The sequence below is a fragment of the Jatropha curcas genome, chromosome 10 (genome assembly GCF_041381405.1).
Source record: "Jatropha curcas cultivar XTBG-Jc1 chromosome 10, XTBG_Jcur_1.0, whole genome shotgun sequence".
NCBI lineage: Eukaryota > Viridiplantae > Streptophyta > Magnoliopsida > Malpighiales > Euphorbiaceae > Jatropha > Jatropha curcas.
In genome coordinates this window covers 6,846,219-6,867,101 of record NC_143160.1, presented here as the reverse complement: position 1 = coordinate 6,867,101, position 20,883 = coordinate 6,846,219, and the positions used below count along the sequence as shown (strand labels likewise).

Here is a 20,883-nt window from a genome sequence, read left to right as displayed (position 1 = left end):
TCAAAGTAGTATGAAAAGAAATGTGAATTTATGGTACAATTAAAATTATTTCAAAATTTGAGATTTTTTAATAATTTAGCTGAATCAAAATGACCAATATAATTGAAATCACTGTCTAAAAAAATAATAAATTACAAAATAAGAAAAACATAAATTCAAATACAATAATAGACAAAAAGTAAATGGGTGGCAAGTCGTTTTCAAGGAAACCCAATAAAAGCCCGCCCTCTTCAAACCATAAACCCTAACCGCCAAGTCTGACTAGAAAGAGACATACAGAGAAAGCTCAAGCAACTAAAATGGCTGTTCAGAGCCAAACTTCGAATGCAATTGACCCTTCGACATCGCACTTATCCGCTATTACAACTCACAATCAGTTCTTTGGTGAGCTTACAGCTTTTCATTTTACTCTATTTGTTTTTGTATTTTCTGTTTTCAATGTCGCGCTTCTCATCTCAGCTCAGCTTTAATACTATTGCATGCTTATTGTGAATATGGGCGGTGAGAATATTTTATGTTTGAATTATTGTTGTGTTATGAAGTTTGGAGAGAGTTTGTATGGGGAGCTATTGCTGGTGCTTTTGGTGAAGGAATGATGCATCCTATTGATACTGTAAAGACAAGGATTCAGAGCCAAGCTGTTCTTAGTGGAATTAAGGTGTGAAAAGTCGTTCTTAGTGATTTTATTCTCTGTTTGATTTGTAAAAAAAAAAAATATGAAGTTTTAAATGTCAAATTCTGTTTCAAATGTCAAATCTATCAGAGCCAAAAGAGCATACCGCAGATGATCAGAGCAGTCTGGGCTGCTGATGGAGCGAGAGGTATAGGATTGCAAATTTATCTATGGTTATCTGTGTTTGATGGTAGTTCTGAGCTGACTTACACATGGTTAATGAAATTGAATTTTAGGATTTTTGTCTTGTTATGTTGATTTCCTGGAGTCTACTTGATTATGGAGTTTGGAATGAACTGATTGTGCTTTAGGCTTTTATAGAGGTATAACTCCTGGAATCACTGGATCTCTTGCTACCGGAGCTACATATTTTGGCTTTATTGAGTCAAGCAAAAAGTGGATCGAGGAATCACATCCTAGCCTTGGGGGCCACTGGGCACATTTCATTGCTGGAGCTGTTGGTGAGTTTCTGGTGACTGGGGCTTCCAAGTTCCATATTGTTTTTATTCAAAATAGTGCTTTTTCATGATCTTGTGAAAATTACAAAATTGTATACACCAAAAAACAATCAATGACATTGAGGATGATGGAAGGCTTGAAGTGTAAAATGCTTCTGAATATTGAGCTAATTAGAGAAATCTAACCTTTACTGTTTATGTTCATTAATAAATTGAGTTTGCTGCAAACACTTCTTTTGATTATGAGGATTGTGGTATTCTTATCTTTTGGATCAATTTTCATTATGTTGTTACTGTTGGACACCGTTTGTTTTTTCTTTTTATTTGTTGGACTAATGTTAATCTTACATCTCACAATGACTGATCTCCTTATGGAATGGAATGGGTTATGGAAAGGGCAGAAATTCCCCTATTAGGTAGCTTGTTGAAAATTCCAATTTACCAATAATCTCTTGTTGCACTTTTTACTATTTCTAAGTGAACAAAACAATATGTATAATTTCGTTGGCGTATCTTCAACCATTAATAATCCATTTCTGTTGTGTTGGAGACATAAAAACTTCATTGCTGTTTCTATCCTGCTATAGTCTGACCTTTGATTCTGACCAATTGATTCCATAGATGCCATGTCTCTTTTTCCTTTCAGATACAGCTGTTCAGGGAATGCAAGATATCCTTTACTCTGTTGTTCATTATGCAAAATTCCATCTATATTCATGTTCTTTGATCTATGCATATTTTGCTTTGCAGTTTGAATTGCTGAATTGTTTTGTTGATGTTTTGTTGATATAATGTGAGAGCCTTATTAGTTTAAAATATTCACAATCTCAACGATATGGACTCATCAACTATTGGATTTCTCTAAGAACTCTGATTTTCCATCTTCTCGATCAACATTTCAGGAGACACATTGGGTTCTTTTGTGTATGTGCCATCTGAAGTAATGAAGCAACGAATGCAGGTGCAAGGCACAAGAACATCTTGGACTAATTCTGTTGTAAAAGACAACATTTCTATGAAATCTGGTGAGCAAATGTACGGATATTATACAGGAATGTTCCAGGCTGGCAGTTCTATATTGAAGGAGCAGGGGCCAAGAGGATTATATGCTGGGTAAATGTCTGAAACAAAGTCTCTAGTTTGTGGATGGTTTTACGCATATGAATATGACTCGCGTTTGAGCCAGAGATTTCGGCAGTAATATGAACCGGATGGATTCTTCCATTCCAAATAAACTTGTAATCTTGTCTTGTAACTATTTCTTAGGCAATTAAATTACTGCTATGTATCAAAAAGCTACTCAAAATGATACCCATCTCCTTTTCGCTCTCATATGAATGTTGCTGTGTCTAAATGTAGTAACCATAATTCTCTGTTTGTCCTATCAGTTCCATAAGCAGACAAGTCTAATTGAGTATTATCACTTTGGTAGGTACTGGTCTACAATTGCAAGGGATGTGCCTTTTGCTGGACTGATGGTTTGTCTTATTTTCGGACAACTTCTTGTCTCTTAACCTGCAAGAAATGCCTTCAAAAATTTCTCGTCGATGCTAATTGACACTGCAATAAAGCTCACTTAAGTTCATTTTGTTTCTGTGATTGTAGGTTATGTTTTATGAAGCCTTGAAAGATTTGACAGAGTATGGGAAGCAAAGGTGGTGTCCCAGTTTAGATTACTCTGTTAATAGCACTGTGGAGGGACTTATCCTAGGAGGATTGGCTGGTGGTATGTGCTGCACTTCCACTTTAAAATATAAAGTAAAAGGTTCCAAATCAGAATGTTCTTTCTCTAATTTAGCAAAAAAAATATAATTTAAAACTCACTTCAGTATTTAGTGCTGAAATACTGAATGGTTTTCTGAACACCACCTCAGATTTGCTGTTTCTGATTCTGTGGTGCAATGCAAAAATACATATTGCACGCATGTGATTCCTTATCTATATTGTTCAGGTTTCAGTTCATATCTTACCACTCCCTTGGATGTCATCAAAACAAGATTACAAGTCCAGGGATCAACTGTAAGGTATTATTCTGTATATTGAACTTTCCTGGCCATAAATGTTGCAAGATTTCTAAATTTTTTTTGATGGAGTAATCACATGCATTCTGACGTCCTCCCTGCACAAGGCTGCCTTCTGTGTGATAACTATTTACCTTTTGGTTGTCCTGTTGCTTATCCCAGAGTATTATAGCTATCAAGAGATGAGAGAACTTTCTATGCTATTTTAAATCAATTTGGATAGGGGTACAATTAAACATTTTGTTGACTAGTATCCAAAACTGTGGTTTTATACAGCTGGATTTCACAAAATTTGGTGAGTACACTTTATTGTGTGCTATAAGTCCTTAACTAGTGTTATTATTTTTCTTCTAAAAGAAAAGGTTTATTGTGGCTTTGTTGGAAAAAAAACTCGATCATTGTTGCCTGTTGTACTCTTTTAAACCTATTTCTGATTGAAAAGAACTGCTCGAATGGCAATAATAGTATTCATATTCAAACTATTTAAGGTACAATGGCTGGTTGGACGCTATGCAAAGGATTTGGAAGATTGAAGGTGCCAAGGGAATGTTCAGAGGAAGCATCCCCAGGATAACGTGGTATATCCCAGCCTCGGCTCTTACATTTATGGCTGTAGAATTTCTCAGGGACCAATTCAATAGAAAAATAGACAGTGACAAGAAGCAAGAAGTTACAAGACTGACATTAGAGAAAAAGGGATCATCTTTGCGAGAGGTAGCCTAGAACTGAATCTCATCTTTCCATCTATCAGCAATGGGTAACTGTATATGAGAAGTTTACAGATTTCCCCCAACACAATCCACAGAAATTCCAAGAACCCCTTGGTGGATAAGTCCGACGATTCAGCAGCAGTGCAGATAATTCTTTGCCGAAGCTAGCCAGAGATTTGAAAACCACATTTTGAAATTTGATTATGCAGAACTGTATATTGAGATCTGCTTCCTATTACCATAATCTTGTGCCAAAGAGTTGACATTGTCATTTCTTGTATTAATCATTTGGAGTATTCCTATAGCCATCCATTGAATGTGCGATTGTAACCTCAAGTTGTTATGTTTGGTGAGCTATAATGAAATTTTGGAGTATTACGGGTGAGTTTTAATTATATTTTAAAATTTATGATTAATCAAATTTTATTTTAAATAAAATTATCAATTGAATCATTATTTCTTTTAGATCCTTTTCTTTTCTCTTTTTATTCGTTAAGACTTTTGAACTACAGAAACCGGAAAACGGCGCCTAATTTAGTTCTTACGGAAGCTTCTTTAACCGAACAGACAACTTCGTGCGCCTTTTTAAGTTATTCACGTATCCAAACAGAACATTTTCTTCAGTTCTTTCTTCTTTAACCCTAACGAGTAACGACGAGGACAAGCCACCGCGAAAACTACCTTCTTAATGGCATCGGAGAAGCGGTGCCACTACGAGGTATTGGGCCTCTCTCAGGACTGCACAGCTGACGAAATTCGTTCCGCTTACAAGAAACTAGCTCTCCAGCGCCACCCTGATAAGCTGGTCCAGTCCGGCTTGAGCCAAGCTGAAGCCACCGCTCAGTTTCAGGAGCTCGCTCAAGCTTATGAGGTTCTTTCCGATCCTAAAGAACGCGCTTGGTACGACTCTCATCGTTCTCAAATCCTCTTCTCCGATCCTAACTCTGCCAATTCGGTCCCTGGCTCTGTTATCCCTAATTTGTTTTCTTTCTTCTCTAACACGGTTTATTCGGGTTATACGGATACGGGAAAGGGGTTTTATAAGGTATATTCGGATGTATTTAACAAAATCTACGCTAATGAAATCAGTTTTTGTAAAAAATTAGGGTTGGGTTTGGAGAATGTGAGGGAAGCGCCGGTTATGGGGAATTTAGAGAGTCCATATGGACAGGTGACGGCGTTTTATAATTATTGGTTTGGGTTCTCTACTGTGATGGATTTTTGTTGGGTGGATCAATATGATGTGATGGCTGGGCCGAACCGGAAATCAAGGAGGGTGATGGAGGAGGAGAACAAGAAGTTGAGGAAGAAGGCAAGGAGGGAGTATAATGAGACGGTGAGAGGATTGGCAGAGTTTGTGAAGAAGAGAGATAAAAGGGTGATTGATATGATGGTTAAGAAAAATGCAGAAATAGAGAAAAAGAAGAAGGAGGAGAAGGAAAGGAAGAAGAAGTTGGAGAGAGAAAGGATGGAGAGAGCTAGAACATATGAGGAGCCAGAATGGGCAAGAGTTAATGAAGATGAGTTGGAGGATTTGGAGGGGTTTGAAGAGGAAGAAAAGGAGAAGAAGGGAAGTGGAGGAAAAGAATTGTATTGTGTCGTGTGTAGTAAAAAATTTAAAAGTGAGAAGCAGTGGAAGAATCATGAGCAGTCGAAGAAGCATAAGGAGAAGGTGGCTGAGTTGAGGGAGTCGTTCAGGCATGAAGACAAAGAAGAAGAAGAAAAAGAAGAAGAGATGAAAGAAGATTTTGAGGGAGATGAAGAAGAGAACAATAAAGAAGTAGTTAGCAATTTGGAAGAGGTGGAGAAGAGGCTTGAAGAAGATTTTAGGATAAGGGAGGAAGGAAATGGTGTTGAGATTCCAGAATTGAGTGATGCTGAAGATGGGTTCTTTGATGTTGAGGATGGAGACGAGGCTGAAACACTTGGTGTGGGAGATGCAAATGTTCATGGGGATGATAATGAGGATGGTGATGGGGAAATGAGTGTACTCGAAGCAATGTTAAGTGGGCATAAGAGTCGGAAAAATCGGGCTTCAAGATACGTGAGTGAGGATGTTACAGTAGAAGTTAATGTCAAGGATATGAATGAGGAGATGGAAGCTATGGAATATAATAACCGGAAGAGTAGGAGGAGGAGGGGCAAGAAAGAAAGGGGCAAGAATGATGGAGGAGTTCCAGAGAAGGGTGATTTTGATGAAACCAATCTGGACGACGAAATTAATGGGCATGGTGATATGCATATACAGGAGTCTTCTTCTACTTCTTTCGTGGAAAATGAGAAGGATGGCAATAATGATGATCATTTGAGGAAGACTAAGAGTTCACACCAATTTGTCGACAATAAAGGGGTGGCAAAGAAGGAACCAAATACCAAATTGAAGATCCCATCAAAAGGAAAGAAAGGAAAGGTATACAACTTTCTAACTTTGCCTGTCTTTACACAAATTTATTTATGTATATCCTTGTAGAATTATATATTTGTACTAGTCCAGTTTGGAATTACAGATTGATGCTACCTAAACAGCCGCTTTTTTCACATTAACGGTGGTTGAGCACTATAGTCTAATAAAATCTGTTTATGCAGTATGTTTAGTTGTTGTATGAATTCTAGTATAATTTTTCCAATTTACGATGCAGATGCAGTTTTTTAGTGATGTTTGTGGAATTTGGATTAGTCTGCTAGCCAATATTTAGGCTTTAAAGGCTTAGATGCATTTAGGCATAAATCTGTTCAGAGGAATGGTGTTGCACAAAGTCTAAAGAGAGTTTGGTAGTTTTCCTTTAGAACAGCAATACCCATCATATTCACTACTGCAAAAAAAGAAGTCTTCACTCTTGTGATCAGCTCCTTTGTCACTTCTTTTATTACTTCTGCTAGGTATGACGTCACGGTAACTCATCCAAAGTCATCCAACTGGATTGGGGCAAAAAACCTATTATTGATTAGTCTTGTAATCTTATTTACCCAAGTAACTGTAAAGGATTGTGGGTGTGTGGCTCTCCCTTAAAGTTCTATGTTGCCTCGTTTAGCCATGATGGATGATCTGATGCTTTGCCCATGTGGTCAAAATAAGTGAACCCTGTCGTATAGGTATGGAAGGGAATCATTTAGGTAAGAATGTTCTGTTATATACTATGCTCATAAGAAAACACAATCATAATTTATTGAGAGGAAATAGGGAAGTGAAATACTGTTTTCCAAGGTGTTCTTTTAGGTATTTGTCTTGTTAGATTTGAACTATAGTATACTGCAGCTTTTATTCAACACTTTTGGTGTCATAACTAATATTCCAATTAATGCTGCAACTTGTGAACTTTGTCCTTTATTTGTCTAATTTGATGAACTTTTATCTGATACAGGCAACATCAAAGAATTCCGTCAACATTTGTGAGAAATGCGGAGAGGAATTTGAGTCAAGGTATTCTTCTTCTCTCTCTCCCCCCCCCCCCCCCCCCCCCCCCCAAAAAAAAATTTATCCTCTTCATATTTTAGAAAAATTCTCATATTTTTCCTTTGCCATGGCAGGAATAAATTACATAAACATTTAAGTGACACAGGTCATTCTACACTGAAATACCGATGAGGATTTTATTTATTTTTTGGAGCTATGTGCTAATAATTGATTATTGCAAATCAGAATAACAAGATATTTGAGATGTGTGCACCAAGCAATTTTTTTTCCCCTTGCTAATGTTCTCTGTTTTGGCGGATCGTTTGAGTTCAACTGTTTTGAGGTAGGCAGATAGAAGAGAATTTTTGTTGCAGATTGCAACTTGTATGTCAAAATTTCAAACAGTGACTAAATCATTTGTAAGTGAAAATTCTTTCAAAATCTTATGATTGTTGTATATGAAAGTCTGAATGAAGCCATGACATTCTCGTATCTGGTACTGGTACAGCATGGTTGGAACTCTTGCAAAATTTCCTCTCGTGATATGAGTTACTGCTCGGCACGGATGTTTCCCTCTTAAGGCGGGAGAATGTTTTCTGAGAAATTATTAACATGTTCACACATTTTGTAACATTAGTTGCTATTTCTAAAATACAGGTTTAAACCTAAAATGCCAACAAAACTTAGCTATACAAGCAATCCGAATTTGTTTTTATTTCAGTTCTAAAAAGAGTAGACAGCCAAAATATTTGAATAGCTAGTCATTTTAAATCAAGTTCTTGAAATTTTGGCTTTTTTTTTTTTTTTTTATGATTTTATGCTTAGACAGAAAAGTTAACATGCTCAATAATTTCAAATGACTGATCATCTAAATGGACCCTCCATTTATTTACCAATACTCACTGCAGCATTCTTCTCACTCCTTAAACTAGTCTTCAATCATATACTAAAGTATATGAATAGGTTGAAGCTAGCTGATGAGTAAGAATTGCATTTAACGTGCTACCATAAAACATTTACAAAAGGAAATGTAAAAGCTAGATCGTTTCTAGCATAATGGTTTAGTAGAGGCTTCTTGAATGTAAGCAATGGCTTCCTCCTCTGTTAACCGTCCTCCTTCCACAAGGCCTTTTATTAAGGTGTTGGCATATTCTTTGCAAGGTGCACGCAAAGGGACTTCCCCTGATTTAAACCTTTCGATTGCCGAAAGTGGGCAGCTGAATTATCACACAAAAATGTCAAAATAAATTAGGCACAAAAGAAATAGAGAGAAAGAGAGAGGAAAAGAAAAATAATTTTATGCATACGTCATAGTCAGTATAGGGATGTCCTGCTCCTTTCCCAGGTAAACTACATTGTGGTACCAACCCGTCTGCACGAAAACAGAACAGCACACATTCGATAAGTAAAATGCTGGGGATGTATGAGGAATTAAACAATTTTGCTTCTGATAGTAAACAACAGATCAGGTGTGTACCTTAAAAACCTCCAAAGAAATGGATCCTTGGTTTGTTATTGCCTGTAGTGCATCCAAATCAAATACCGGAGAACTCATCTCTTGATAACCATTTTCCTGAAGCAAAACGTCATTGAACTGTTCTAGCCTGTAAAGGAAAAAGATGAGCATGAGATGATTCGGTTCTGCTGTTGACGATAAACTTTGAAGTCAGTTGTCTAGCATTTTTTTTATGTCGGGAGTTTTTACTGCTCTGTTTTACTAAAGAAATACTGAGAAACAGATTTATATCAAAATGTTAAACAGAAGACATTTTGATTAGAAATGAAAAGGATTGCAAGAAAATACGTACGTTATTCTATACAAGCACAAGTAAGTTTTTTCACCAACGCTACTTTCAGGATGAAGGAAAGCAGCCCCTCCAGGACCCCATGTAAGTGTAGATTCACGACCAAAGAATAATCTGTGAGGGAAACTTTTCCATAGAACAGCTTTTGGTGGGTTTCTATCCATTGAACCAGAGCAAGGCTTTCTCATACCATCTACCTGCAAGTCATTTGCGAATATTACACATGAGAGAGAGAGAGAGTTTGAGAGAGGCTGTGTGCTACATGCAAGGTGGGGAGATGAGGAGTTTACAATAATCAATATCTGCTAAAGCATTTGGAGATAAAAATTTAATTTTATAATGACATATTCCTTATATCATGCTATGCATAACAGCTTAGACTGCCCGTAAACCAACAATGCATTTCAGAAGAAATGCTTCATGTTGTTGAAAAATATTGTTGTTTTAATAGTGGGAATAATGTCGTGATGCCGAGTACATTACCTGACCACCTTGAATATAACAAAGGAACCTTGGTTTCCACATATTTGATCCAAAAGTAGCATACCAAATGTCCGTCTTTGAAAGCTCTGATCTCCAGTTAGTAGGTTCTGTGGCCAGTTCATCTGCATTCCGCGTGGGTCAGAAATTCATCCCAAACACAAAAGTGTGGAAGCATAAACTTTAACATGATTAGAAATAATTTATTGACATTTGACTATTTTGACTGAAGTCATTCCTTTACCATGATCATCTTCGATTTTTATATTCAAAAGCGGTTCAATAACCTCCTGAACAGCTGAAACAAAATTTGCTGACACAATATTTGGAGTTTTGCGATCTTCATCGTCAGAATCAGAGCTTGAGATCAAAAGATGCTGGAATGCAGAATTTCTTAGTGTTGTATTTGTGTAGAGAGAATGACATTGTAAGTGGACGACAAACTTAATAATTTAAACAGAGTACAATCGAAGACAGTAAGACAAAATATTAAGTCAAGACTCTTTCCTACAGAAAATACATGTACATAGTCAACATCCATGTCCAGTAAGGCAGTAACTAGTAATATTTCTGCTTCATAAGCTGATTAAACGCCTTAAGCTTTGCATTCATGAAGTAAACAACACAAAGAAAAACAACATTTTAACTAGCATCTCATTTATATCAATACTCAAGGATCAGTAAAGTTCTTGTATGGTTACCACTTCTAAACCTGCAAGTGTGCTAGTAATAATTTCAAGGACTTTCAGTGAGAGCCAGTTTGAAAATGATAAGGGGATAATATTCTTGTACAAAGCAAATCTGTGTCTCTGTCTTTCATGCATGCAAATATACAATTCAAACCACTGCAGGCATAAGTTGGTATGTTGACATGCATGTGTGTGTGTGTGTGTGTGTGTGCGCTTGCGCGCCTTTGCCTGTGCATGAATTCTTTTTCAAGTCTGTCAGCACATAAATCAATTGACTACTATCAGACTTGATGAGACAAGCATAATTTTATATATGGAGAAGAAAAGCATCTCTTGTAGACAGGGACTCACTGGAGGAGGGGCTTTTTGACTGGTTAACTTCAAGGGTATTTCGTCTGCAAGTGTAGGCCAGTAAGCACTTAACTTCTTGCGAACCTGGAGAACAGATAATACATGACCACGTTAAACCAAAAGTATCTTGATATATATAGCTTATTTTCAACAACTAAACAACAGCACAAGCAAGAAGTGGAGTTAATACAAAGAAATATATCACCTAGCAAAGAATGTAATACCAAACGTATTTTACCATCTGTATGACACGCCAAGTGGATTCAAATGGATAGGCTTCTGAGGATCCAGCAATAGGCTTGTTCTCAAGCAGAACTTCCACGCAAGCAAGGAACGAATTTGCTATAGAGCCAAGATTGTAACCTCCTTCCAATGCCAACACAATCTTACCATTGGCAAAATCCATCAACTGAAAGGAGTGAGGGAATAGAAAATAAGATATAAGAAACATGTGCAAACATTTTAATTGTTCTTGAAAAAATTGCAAAATAAAAGATGCTAAACAAATTAAAAGTCAATGACAAACCACAAAAGGCAACTCAAGAAAAAAGAGGTGAAATATCAAAGTAGGCAATGCAATCTTCAGATTATGTTTTTTTCTACAAGATGCCACTTGCATGTTCCTGACACAAGTCAAGAATTCTTTGTCCCACAGTTAATACGAAAATACCAAAAAAATGAAGGGATAATTTGAACACTAACCTTTTTCAACATCAATGAATATCCATACGGTGTGACACGACAACCACCAAGAGGATCACCAACAGCTGTTTCAAGATGTATATTGTAAATTTAATTCAACAAAACAAATGAGAAGTATGTTTATCTCCAAAAGCCACTAGAAGCACAAACCAAATCACCATATGACCATAACCATATTTCTCTTTCTGAAACTACCATAACCATATTTCTATTCATGCACAAAAGGAAAAAAACAAAAGCAAAGAAATTTCAGGGAATGTAACCCTAGTAGAATTGAATATTAAATGTCAATATATCTTAACAAGGTGAACGCTAAAATGATCAATATTTCGCAGATAAAAGCACCCAGAATATCCTGCAATGTGTCATTTTGTAGAACATGTTATTTTCAAGAGATCCTACCATTTAAAGCATCTTCAGAACATAAACTGTTATTCTAATTAGGCAGCACTTTAAGGTCATAAAAATACCTAGGCCAAGTGCTTTCCAATATCTCAACGTTTCAGTTACAAATTTTAGTCTAATTTGCATTGACCATTAATTTCCAGAATATCAGAAAAGAATAACAAGTGAGGTCAGTTCCATAGATAAATGATAGGTTTCCTCTTCTTTCCTCACCATTTAATTGTTTCTTCTTCATGTTTTAGGCACTATTTTGATTAATTGCTCATTTGGGACAATTAAATGTTTTAAAATGTTTCTAAATTAATTCCTGAAATGTGTTAAGAATGATTACATCGAACACTGTTAGTCCTTTGTTTTTTTATTTTCAAGAAAGCTGGTATGAAAATTCTCAATGGCTATCATTACTTTCTCAATAGAGTTGTTTATGAAGGTATTTACAACACACTCAAATAAAATTGAAACATTTAAGACACGATCATAAGCCTCCATAACAGTGAAAATAAAAGGATATTTGCAATCTAAAAGTAAATTCAAACCTGCATCAAATCCGGCAGACACTATAATCATGTCGGGTTCAAACTCCTTAGCAACAGGGATCAAGATATGGTCCCATACAGCTAGATAGTCTGGATCCCCACATCTTCCATTCTCCCAAGGGACATTTATGTTATATCCAGCACCTGGCCCTTCTCCAATCATAGTATAGAAACCATCATCGTTAGCAGGGTAAAAAGTCCCAAACTCATGCCTGCAGAAATCACAACTTTAACAATTACCATGACATTTTTCATTGTGAGACTACACTAAGCAAAAGAGAAATTTGAACTCAAGCCTACCTTATAAAAAGGATAAAGTGAAAGTTACAACAAGATAAAGCATGCCATATCAACAAATAAATCCTTGAGCACAAGCAAAGTGATTTTACAGGAGAAAATTGAGAAGTAGAATCCTGTCATACCTATGAACAGAAAACAACAAGACTCGAGGGTCCTCGAAAAACATCTTTTGAGTACCATTCCCATGATGAACATCCCAATCAACAATCAGAATCTTTTTAATACCCAATTCTGGCTATAAAACACCAAAAAAACAACACGTAATGAGGTGGCACAGTGCTATAATTTAAAACCAAACCTTAATATACTTTCCTAAATTTCACACAAGGAATGGAAATCTTAAAATTTATATACACACATGAGCAACTGCATGCATTTATACGAATATTACTAAAATCAAGCTCTCACTCTTTCATCCAAAAGAAATCTTGTTGCAACAGCCACATTGTTGAATAGACAAAATCCCATTGCCTCATCATGTTCAGCATGATGTCCAGGAGGCCTTACAATAGCAGCAGCAGAATTCAATTCCCCTTTGGCAACTCTCTCAGCCACCTAATTGAAAACATATTTATGTATTATATGTCTAAATTTGAAACCTATAATTTGCTAAAAAAAATTTATGTTATAGCAAATTTGCTCTATGACTTGATAACATTAACATTATTCAGGAAATGTCTCTAGCAGGTTGGAAAAAAAAGTCACTAGCCTACACTTTTACCTCTATGACAGAGCCAGCAGCAAGGTAAGCAGATTCTGATGATCCTTCATTAAAGTATATAGAATTGAATTTTGAAGCAATTGTATTCCTTCGAGAATCAAATTGTTTAGTGCTTATATTTCTAACCAAATTAACATGATTCTCGGAATGAACTGCTAGTAGATATTTATCTTCTGCTTCTTTGGCGTTCAAAACAACACATCTGTAAGAGACAAATCCACAAAAACATTAAAAAAAAAAAAAAAAAAAAAAAACCCATTCAAATGAAGAAAATGATCTTTGAGGAATGTTCTTGGCGACAATCTTTTCTTTTGGTTGTACATTCAAATTTGTAGTAAAAGAATATACTAATAAAACTTTTCTTCATTTTCTCAGGATCCAAACAAACAAACAAACAAGAAGAGTAGAGTGAGAATTAACCTTTGAGGAATGTTGTTGGCTACAAGCTTGTTCCAAATGGTTGTGATTCGATTGGGATTTTCAGGATGATAATCATCAACGGTAGAGAAATGCTTACACATTCTCTCATCATAGATTATCCCCACGCGCCGTTGCCTGCTCTTGCTATCACCAGATTCTACCTCCTCCATGCTCTCCGATGTAAGCCTAGACTCGAGTCGCAGTGGCCGAGGGAGAGACGCAATCACGCAGGGCAAGAGTTGAGGCGATGAATCATGAATCAAAGTGACTAAAGCTTTTTTTTTTTATTATTTCTGTTTTTTAAAATCGATGGATTTTCAGCTTTTTCTTTTTCTTTTGTTTTTTACTTTTTTGTCCTTTTCGTTCATTGGACGGTTTTGGAGGGAAGATAAAGACACTTTTACTGCCCACAAGTAATTTTTAGACACGTCATTAACTCATTATATAATAATAATAAGATTATTATATTATTTATGAATTACCATAATTTTCTCAAACACAAGGCGTCCTTGCGTTACAATAACTTCAGTTAATTGTTACAATAACTTCAGTTAATTATTTAAAGAATTAGAAAAGAGTTTCAGTTTGCTGTCTGTTGATATGAAATGGAGGTTATTCTTCCAAATATATTATTTTAAAAAATGAAAATAAAAGTAAAATAAAATAAATTTCAGGTATATAACTATATAAGGAATCAAAATGAGAGTCCCCATGAGAAAAGGGGGTATTTACAGACATCCTATCACTTGTACCTTCACATCAGTGTTCAATGAACAAAATAAGTTACTGTTAGATTTTCCTTTTCTTTCGATATGTATCCGATTTTAGTATTTTTCACCTGTCTGCTAACTTGTGCATCCTAGGGCTAGAGTGATTTAAGACTGAAAATGAGTGGAGGAGGGAGCAGCCATCATAGAATCATTCTGTAAAATAGGAATCAAACTAACAGGTGGCTTATAGAAGACTGTCAGTCCCAATGGATGGTCTTGAAAATTTGTTGCTAACCAATTAGCGCACCCATTTGCTTCTCTATGAATATGAAGAAATTGGCAATCCCAGTCACGCTTGATTAGATTCATGCAGCATGTAGCAAGAGCTCTATTAGGATCTAGTTCATCTGGAACTCTCTTTAGATACTCCAATGACTCAAGAGACTGAGATTCCACCAGGACTTTCTTAAATCCTCTGTCCCAGGCAAGCATTAAGCCATGATATACAGCCCACAGTTCTGCTCCCAAACAACTATAGCTACCCAAGTTAAGAGTATAGCCAATGACCCATTTGCCAGATTCGTCTCGTATCACTCCACTAGCTCCAGCAGCTTCTGTTTTTGTCTTTGAACTCTCAGCTATATTCAACTTGACTGAACCTGTCCGGGGAGGAATCCAGCATGCTGGTCTCTGTGTTTTACCCAGTGATCTGGCACTCAATTTGTGGCTGTGATCTTGTTTATCACATTCAAAATTTTGAACTTCAATTTTCAGCTCCATTGGGCTAGATTGAGGATATCTATGAAGATCAATGTTCCCCTTTTTCGCACGCCTTACAACTTCCCCATCATTGAAATGAGTTTCCTCCTCTCTAAATTTGGCTTTGCACTGCATGTTTCTTAATTTCTGCCTTGACAGTTCTTCAAAACCAGGGGGGATATTTGCTTCACCTGTAACATTAGATAACAGTTATCTGTTAATCTTCTCAGAAACTTCTGAAAACAAAGAAAACAGTTCTCGTTGAGCTTGGTTGGTTTCTATACGCAGCTGTTGAATAGTGGAGTCCATACTCTTAAAAGCATTCAAAATCTTGCTGTTTGACACGTTCACATCAGCATCAACTCTCCCCAAAGGCCGTCCACCAACCATGTCAATTTCCATATCAACAGTCTCACTGCTTTCTATGCTGGCATAATCTTGCTCCAGAGCAATTTTGTCTTGTCCATTGCGAAAAACTCCCCATAAGAACTGTCCAGTATTTAGCATTTCAGTAACATCTGCAAACACAATAATTCATATTATCTCCATGAAGGAACTGAGAAAACCATGTGAAAGTTACATGCATATTAACTACACATATGATATGCACAGATTACTACATAATGCTAGAGATTGTTTCTCTCTCTTAGAGGTCAGCCCTTCTTTTGCTGGGTGACCAACCTAATGGTTACTTACAAAATAGTTTGTTCTATAACTACTAGCTTTCTCTGTGAAATTTATTTACTTGCTTTCTATGCCTGCTCACTTCCTCTTTCCCCTTCCTCACAGGACTGTTAGAGAAGGAGGATTCTCAGCACTAGCCAATTACAATCAGATCACAAAAAAATGGAAAGTGCCAACATAGCAACGGTTGACTAAACATTATCAAAGAAGGAAAAAATTGAATTATGATGTAAACGGGGAAAAATTGCGAAATGACAATAAAAAATAACCTTGAAATGCTTACCTATTGAAAAGCCGAGTGAAATTTTCATAAAGAAACAGAAAAATCACAACTCACCTTGCAAATCTGAATGGAGCTGTTTTGATGTGAATATTAGCAACTCCATGCCACTGATGTAACTTCTCATTACAGAATTTTCAATTTCCAAAAGCTTGAACAGACTGTCATAGTTCCCTTTGGATCTAGAAGAAGAATTTTACTGTCTTAAACTACAATTTTCCAAAAAATACGAAGAGTTTTACCCAGAAAAAGAAAAAGGAAAGAAAGAAAGAAAGGTACCTCTCAATAGTAGGAGAAGGGAGAAAATATAGTGCAATGTCACGAAAATCTGGATAATCATTCTGGAATATATCTGACCGAATATGGTTTAGTGGAAGCAGGTTAACCCCAAGGATTGTAGGCATTGTTCGTGAAAACTCATAGGCCTTACGATTTACTCTACATGGAGGCTGAGCATTGAACCCACCATAAAATTTACCAGGTGTGGTGGTATCAAAGAAGGTGAATCCTCCCCTTGAGAAAAATGAAAATAAAAAGAAAGAATCAATGGAAAATATTCCAGATGAATAATTAAATATCAGCTGCTTCTATCAATTATGTCTTTAAGTAGCAAAAGATAACACTATAAGGTCAAGGACATAAAACGGATATACATTTTAAGAGAAAAATAAATAGTATAGATGATAATTAGGAACTCAATCGAAAAGGCTGAAGATTGCTTAGTTTTGATCACTGAGATGAATGGGTTCATTACATATTTACATATGAATTCTCTTTTTCTCTTTTCTATTAATAAATTGTAGAAAAAGTATTTCGTGTGACTTTATAAAGCGATTGGTTACCTACTTCCAAGTGGTGCACAAAGCAGGGAAACAATGACGATACAGGCTAAGTTTAGTCCGAATAATTGTTGATTCTCTTACTTCAACACCAGACTTCTCAGGTTCAGCAACAGGACAAGAGTCAATGCCTGTAAATATGAAACATAGGAAAACAAAATACATTGTCAACAATTTGTAAAAGAAATTAAACCATTAAGTATAATGTATCACAAAATTTTGATACCTATAATAGGTGGAGCATTTGCTGATGTTGAAGATGTGCCTAATGACTTGTTCTTCGCTTCCTCCGCATTTATATTGCAAGCTATGGCTTCCTTAGCAATCACATTGTTGTAGCATTTTTTTACAGGTTTGACAATTACATTGGCATTGCAAGCTTCAACTTCTTCGGCAGGCTTGGTAGAAGTTGTTTTCTGGTCCTTGAAACCACTTTCCTTCACAGTACTGAAGGCAACCTTGCAACTGCCCTCCTTCACAGAATTGACGGTAGCCTTTTGTTCTGGGACACCAGAAACAACAGCAATAATAGCAACCATATAATACAAGTTAATAAAAATCCTTGTATATCCTCAAGCAAATAAATGAACCAGGTGATTATTCTTGCCCTCTCAGAATTTTAGCTAACTAGTGTGGTTTCAATTCTTGCAACAAAAAACATTAAAAACTTCATAATGCCTCTTTTCCTTTCACCAAGTTCTTTTAGTGTGGAAAATTTGAATACTCACTCATCATGCAATATAACCAAAAAGCCAAGTCAAACAACGTGAATTGAGAAGTAGGACAATGTGTGTGAGTGTATGACATAAAATCTATCAAGCATAACATTGAATCAATTTATTTGAATAATCAAATAGGTGCTACCTCCACTTGGTCCATTTTCTAAGTTATTTCTTTTGCCATGTGCTAGAGCAACAAATATACTATTGCAAGGGACAAAAAAAAAAAAAAAAAAAAAAAAAAAAAAATGCTGCTAGAACTGTTAGTTACAATGTACACATGTAACCTCTGAGTTTTCGGTTTCCTCCTCTCCCCCCCCCCCCCCCCCCCCCCAAAAAAAAAAGGTCCAACTTCTCAAGGTAGAAAGTTAATACAAAAGGTAACTTTAAAACAATTACCATCATTTGATGTTCTGGATGCATGTTGGCTAGTTATTGAACTGATTTGGATTCTACCATGTCCAGGAGGCTTCATAAGACCTGAAGAGATTGTGTTCGGATTCACTCTCACTGGGCAGAGCTTTGGAGTGACAGATGAAATGCCAGGCCTGTATCCCAAATTAGTCTTTGAAAGAGATCCCATTTTTGCAGCACCTGATGATAATTTAATTACTTCTTCAGTAGAAAGAAATTTTACTTTTCCAGTTTCCACAGGCTTTTGTCTTTTAGCATGACTATGTTGTCCAGAATCATCACAAATTTTAGTGGGGCCTCCATGCATCACCACATCATGGTGGACTGTATTAGAGCGATTCTGCAAATTTTCCTTCTCATCACTTAAGCTTTTGTCTGGTATACAGTCTTCACAAACCCATACTTCTAGGATCTCCTCCTCATAGATCCTCCTCATGCAATAACTGAAAAAAGAAAAGGATAGGCTGGCATATTTAGAGCAGAAACAACAATTCACATAATTGGTATGAAGAGTAAATTTAAGTGGCCATATGATTTGGGCACAAACAAAAGATTGAACCATGCATTTTTAAGGGCTCTGTAAAAAAAGAAAAATGAAGCATACATGTCAAAAATGAGCCTAGCATCTAGCAAAGCAACATTCCAAATTTTGATGTGAACAACAGCATGCTCAGGCATCCATTTGATAAAGAAATAGGAAGACTAAGACTATGTTTGGTTCATCTTGTAGTCAGATTACAAGTGTAAATGATTGTCCAAATTTTATTCAAAGTTTAATTATGAAATAACTAAAAGAATTTAATAGTAAACCCTAAAATTATATTAAAAAGTATATGACATTTCAACAAAAATTTAAGTTTTTCAAACATAATATCATATAAAAAAATTTTGAATTCTTCAGGAACCAAATTAAAAAGAAAAGAAAATCATATTCTAAAAGTTGCTTTCTATTCCCATTTCTAGAGCCAAACAAACATGACATAACACCATGGAGCAAGTGAACCAGCTCTACTTTGCTTATATATAAACATACACACACACAAAATAGATGCTACTCTTCACCATTTATTGTTGAATAATGAAACACATGCAGGCATAGAAGCAAAACAGAAAATCATAAACTAAGAGGCATTGAGAAAGTAAGCCATCTTACACATGTTCGCGAGTTATTAGACATTTATTGCAAGTAATAATTAATTCTTCAAAACCAACATCACCACATGTGTGACAAAATTTCTCCTGCAATATAAGAAAAGTCACGAGAAAAAATTAATCAATTCACATTTCACAACAAACACATATCTTACCAAAGAGAAATTAAGTAATACAAAAACATATTTAGAACCCAAGACCCACAAAGGAAAAAAAAACTTCCCATATAAAAAAAACAAAAGCAGTGAAAGCTACTGCAAAGTGAAATAAAAAATGGAGACTAGGAGATTAACAGTGAATAAAAACAGTGAATGCTTTTGTGAGGACAAGTGCAAAGGACAACAACACAGACAAAAAGGACATGGAAGTTTATTTTTTCAAGAAGTTAGGGTTTTTTAATGGGGTTTTTTAGTATTTACCAGGTGGGTCTCCATCTCAGAGTATTTTTTAGTATTTTCCATTGTTTTTCTTCTTCCACTCTTCTTGGAGGGTGAGAAAACAGGAGACTAAGGAGATAAAAGTACGCTAACTGACCAGAGAAAGATAATAGAAAGAGAAGATGAGTTGAATCTTTGAGGAATTTGGCTCGCCTTTCAGCGAGAGAAATGTTGCTTACAGAGGGTGGCTAGTATACCATTAGTCATGAATTTCTTGATTGCATGTTGCTGGTACTATGTTTATTCTTGTGAGAGCTTGCTTGGTAACTGTACACGTGTAGATAAGAAAAAGGCTGGCGGTCTGCATTCTTGATTTATAGGTTCGGTCAGAATATTTCTTTTTCATTTAACTCATTATTAATTATGATTTATTAATTACTATAATTGGTAATTGTCTTTATGACATATTATTTGGCTTTAAAATTTATTATTGGTGCATTAATCTAACTCATAAATGTTGTCAACTTTAGTTAATTAATTTTATTACGTTACTTTTTATCAATTTTTTAATTTAAATTATGTGTTTAAGAAAAAATAATGTGGAAAATATAAATTAGTATAATAATGTCTATCAAAAATGATTTAGGATGAATGGAATACTATATTCATTTCCTTGTGTAAATAGAAAAACAATTAATGAAAGAAGAAGTTATTTTCAGAAGTTTTCAACCTTTGGAGGTAAGAGCTTCATAAACCCCTTCTATTTGATATTTTTATGTCTATTTAATAAATTTAAGTTGAAAAATGAGGTTTTTTTTTATTATTTGTATTTATATTATATTAATTTTATAAAAAATAATTATAAATAAAATTATTTTTTTAAAAAATTAATATTTCTATGTGATCATTTTAGTTTATAAATATTTAAACATAATAAAACCATTAAATATTACTATTAAAAATTTTAATTAATCTTTTTATTTATTTAAAATCTTAAAAATAATATAAATATACATACACACACACAAAATATATAATACATAATATATAAAAATAATTCTTTTCTTAATAGTCATTTTATTTTTGAACAGTTATCAATTATTTAATATTTAATATTTAATATTTATATAATTTCTTTAATAGTTGTTTTATATTTTAATATCATGATCAATAATTTATAAAATTTTACAAAACAAACATTTGATGATATATAAAATTGATATATGGATATTTTACTATGCATTTGGTCATATAGAATTCCAGCTTGAGCAGGCAATTTTCATG

At 35.1% G+C, this 20,883-nt stretch overlaps 4 protein-coding genes across 6 annotated transcripts; 2 read left to right on the top strand and 2 right to left on the bottom strand.

Moving 5' to 3' along the window:
- The first annotated feature begins 212 nt into the window (after positions 1 to 212).
- Positions 213 to 4,254, top strand: LOC105640623 (Mitochondrial substrate carrier family protein). Its single transcript, XM_012224986.4, has 9 exons — positions 213 to 384; positions 543 to 658; positions 764 to 821; positions 985 to 1,134; positions 2,034 to 2,244; positions 2,564 to 2,609; positions 2,737 to 2,857; positions 3,083 to 3,155; positions 3,641 to 4,254. The coding sequence occupies exons 1-9, from the start codon at positions 300 to 302 to the stop codon at positions 3,873 to 3,875; spliced, it is 1,095 nt and encodes a 364-aa protein (XP_012080376.1). The 5' UTR covers positions 213 to 299; the 3' UTR covers positions 3,876 to 4,254.
- A 149-nt stretch (positions 4,255 to 4,403) lies between these two features.
- Positions 4,404 to 7,924, top strand: LOC105640622 (DNAJ heat shock N-terminal domain-containing protein). 2 transcript variants are annotated; one of them, XR_016318562.1, is made up of 4 exons: positions 4,404 to 6,272; positions 7,225 to 7,283; positions 7,391 to 7,675; positions 7,765 to 7,924. XR_016318562.1 is itself a non-coding variant. In XM_012224985.4 (3 exons), exons 1-3 carry the CDS (start codon positions 4,551 to 4,553, stop codon positions 7,446 to 7,448), a joined length of 1,839 nt encoding a protein of 612 aa, XP_012080375.1. In that variant the 5' UTR covers positions 4,404 to 4,550; the 3' UTR covers positions 7,449 to 7,748. The 2 variants fall into 2 exon arrangements, 1 of the variants encoding a protein (XP_012080375.1); XM_012224985.4 differs by lacking the exon at positions 7,765 to 7,924 and having other exon boundaries at positions 7,391 to 7,748.
- Positions 7,925 to 8,117: 193 nt separating this feature from the next.
- On the bottom strand, positions 8,118 to 13,960 carry LOC105640621 (histone deacetylase 5). The gene is made up of 14 exons (XM_012224984.4): positions 13,666 to 13,960; positions 13,246 to 13,447; positions 12,933 to 13,079; positions 12,647 to 12,759; positions 12,225 to 12,436; positions 11,284 to 11,348; positions 10,820 to 10,990; positions 10,582 to 10,665; positions 9,786 to 9,918; positions 9,545 to 9,666; positions 9,065 to 9,258; positions 8,734 to 8,860; positions 8,564 to 8,628; positions 8,118 to 8,473 (listed from the first exon to the last, which is right to left on the bottom strand). The coding sequence occupies exons 1-14, from the start codon at positions 13,833 to 13,835 to the stop codon at positions 8,305 to 8,307; spliced, it is 1,974 nt and encodes a 657-aa protein (XP_012080374.1). The 5' UTR covers positions 13,836 to 13,960; the 3' UTR covers positions 8,118 to 8,304.
- A 358-nt stretch (positions 13,961 to 14,318) lies between these two features.
- Positions 14,319 to 19,852, bottom strand: LOC105640619 (PHD finger-containing protein 1). Of its 2 annotated transcripts, XM_020681770.3 has the most exons (10): positions 19,642 to 19,851; positions 19,224 to 19,309; positions 18,294 to 18,513; positions 18,056 to 18,204; positions 17,164 to 17,439; positions 16,945 to 17,068; positions 16,378 to 16,611; positions 16,156 to 16,280; positions 15,446 to 15,652; positions 14,319 to 15,325 (listed from the first exon to the last, which is right to left on the bottom strand). In XM_020681770.3, exons 3-10 carry the CDS (start codon positions 18,371 to 18,373, stop codon positions 14,541 to 14,543), a joined length of 1,980 nt encoding a protein of 659 aa, XP_020537429.1. In that variant the 5' UTR covers positions 18,374 to 18,513; positions 19,224 to 19,309; positions 19,642 to 19,851; the 3' UTR covers positions 14,319 to 14,540. The 2 variants fall into 2 exon arrangements, with proteins under 2 accessions (XP_020537429.1, XP_012080373.1); XM_012224983.4 differs by having other exon boundaries at positions 18,056 to 18,513; positions 19,642 to 19,852.
- Positions 19,853 to 20,883: the final 1,031 nt, after the last annotated feature.

Coding starts and splice junctions, on each gene's coding strand:
- LOC105640623 (XM_012224986.4), top strand. CDS start 300: ATGGCTGTTCAGAGCCAAACTTCGAATGCAATTGACCCTTCGACATCG. Junction 2,245..2,563: donor CCAAGAGGATTATATGCTGG/GTAAATGTCTGA, acceptor TCACTTTGGTAG/GTACTGGTCTACAATTGCAA. Junction 2,858..3,082: donor CCTAGGAGGATTGGCTGGTG/GTATGTGCTGCA, acceptor TATATTGTTCAG/GTTTCAGTTCATATCTTACC.
- LOC105640622 (XM_012224985.4), top strand. CDS start 4,551: ATGGCATCGGAGAAGCGGTGCCACTACGAGGTATTGGGCCTCTCTCAG. Junction 6,273..7,224: donor CAAAAGGAAAGAAAGGAAAG/GTATACAACTTT, acceptor TATCTGATACAG/GCAACATCAAAGAATTCCGT. Junction 7,284..7,390: donor GGAGAGGAATTTGAGTCAAG/GTATTCTTCTTC, acceptor TTGCCATGGCAG/GAATAAATTACATAAACATT.
- LOC105640621 (XM_012224984.4), bottom strand. CDS start 13,835: ATGGAGGAGGTAGAATCTGGTGATAGCAAGAGCAGGCAACGGCGCGTG. Junction 12,437..12,646: donor TTGTTGTTTTCTGTTCATAG/GTATGACAGGAT, acceptor TGATTTCTGCAG/GCATGAGTTTGGGACTTTTT. Junction 11,349..12,224: donor GTCTGCCGGATTTGATGCAG/GTTTGAATTTAC, acceptor ATCTTGAAACAG/CTGTTGGTGATCCTCTTGGT.
- LOC105640619 (XM_012224983.4), bottom strand. CDS start 19,683: ATGGAAAATACTAAAAAATACTCTGAGATGGAGACCCACCTG. Junction 16,612..16,944: donor GCTTTGTGCACCACTTGGAA/GTAGGTAACCAA, acceptor ATTTTTCTCAAG/GGGAGGATTCACCTTCTTTG. Junction 15,653..16,155: donor GCTCCATTCAGATTTGCAAG/GTGAGTTGTGAT, acceptor TTGTGTTTGCAG/ATGTTACTGAAATGCTAAAT.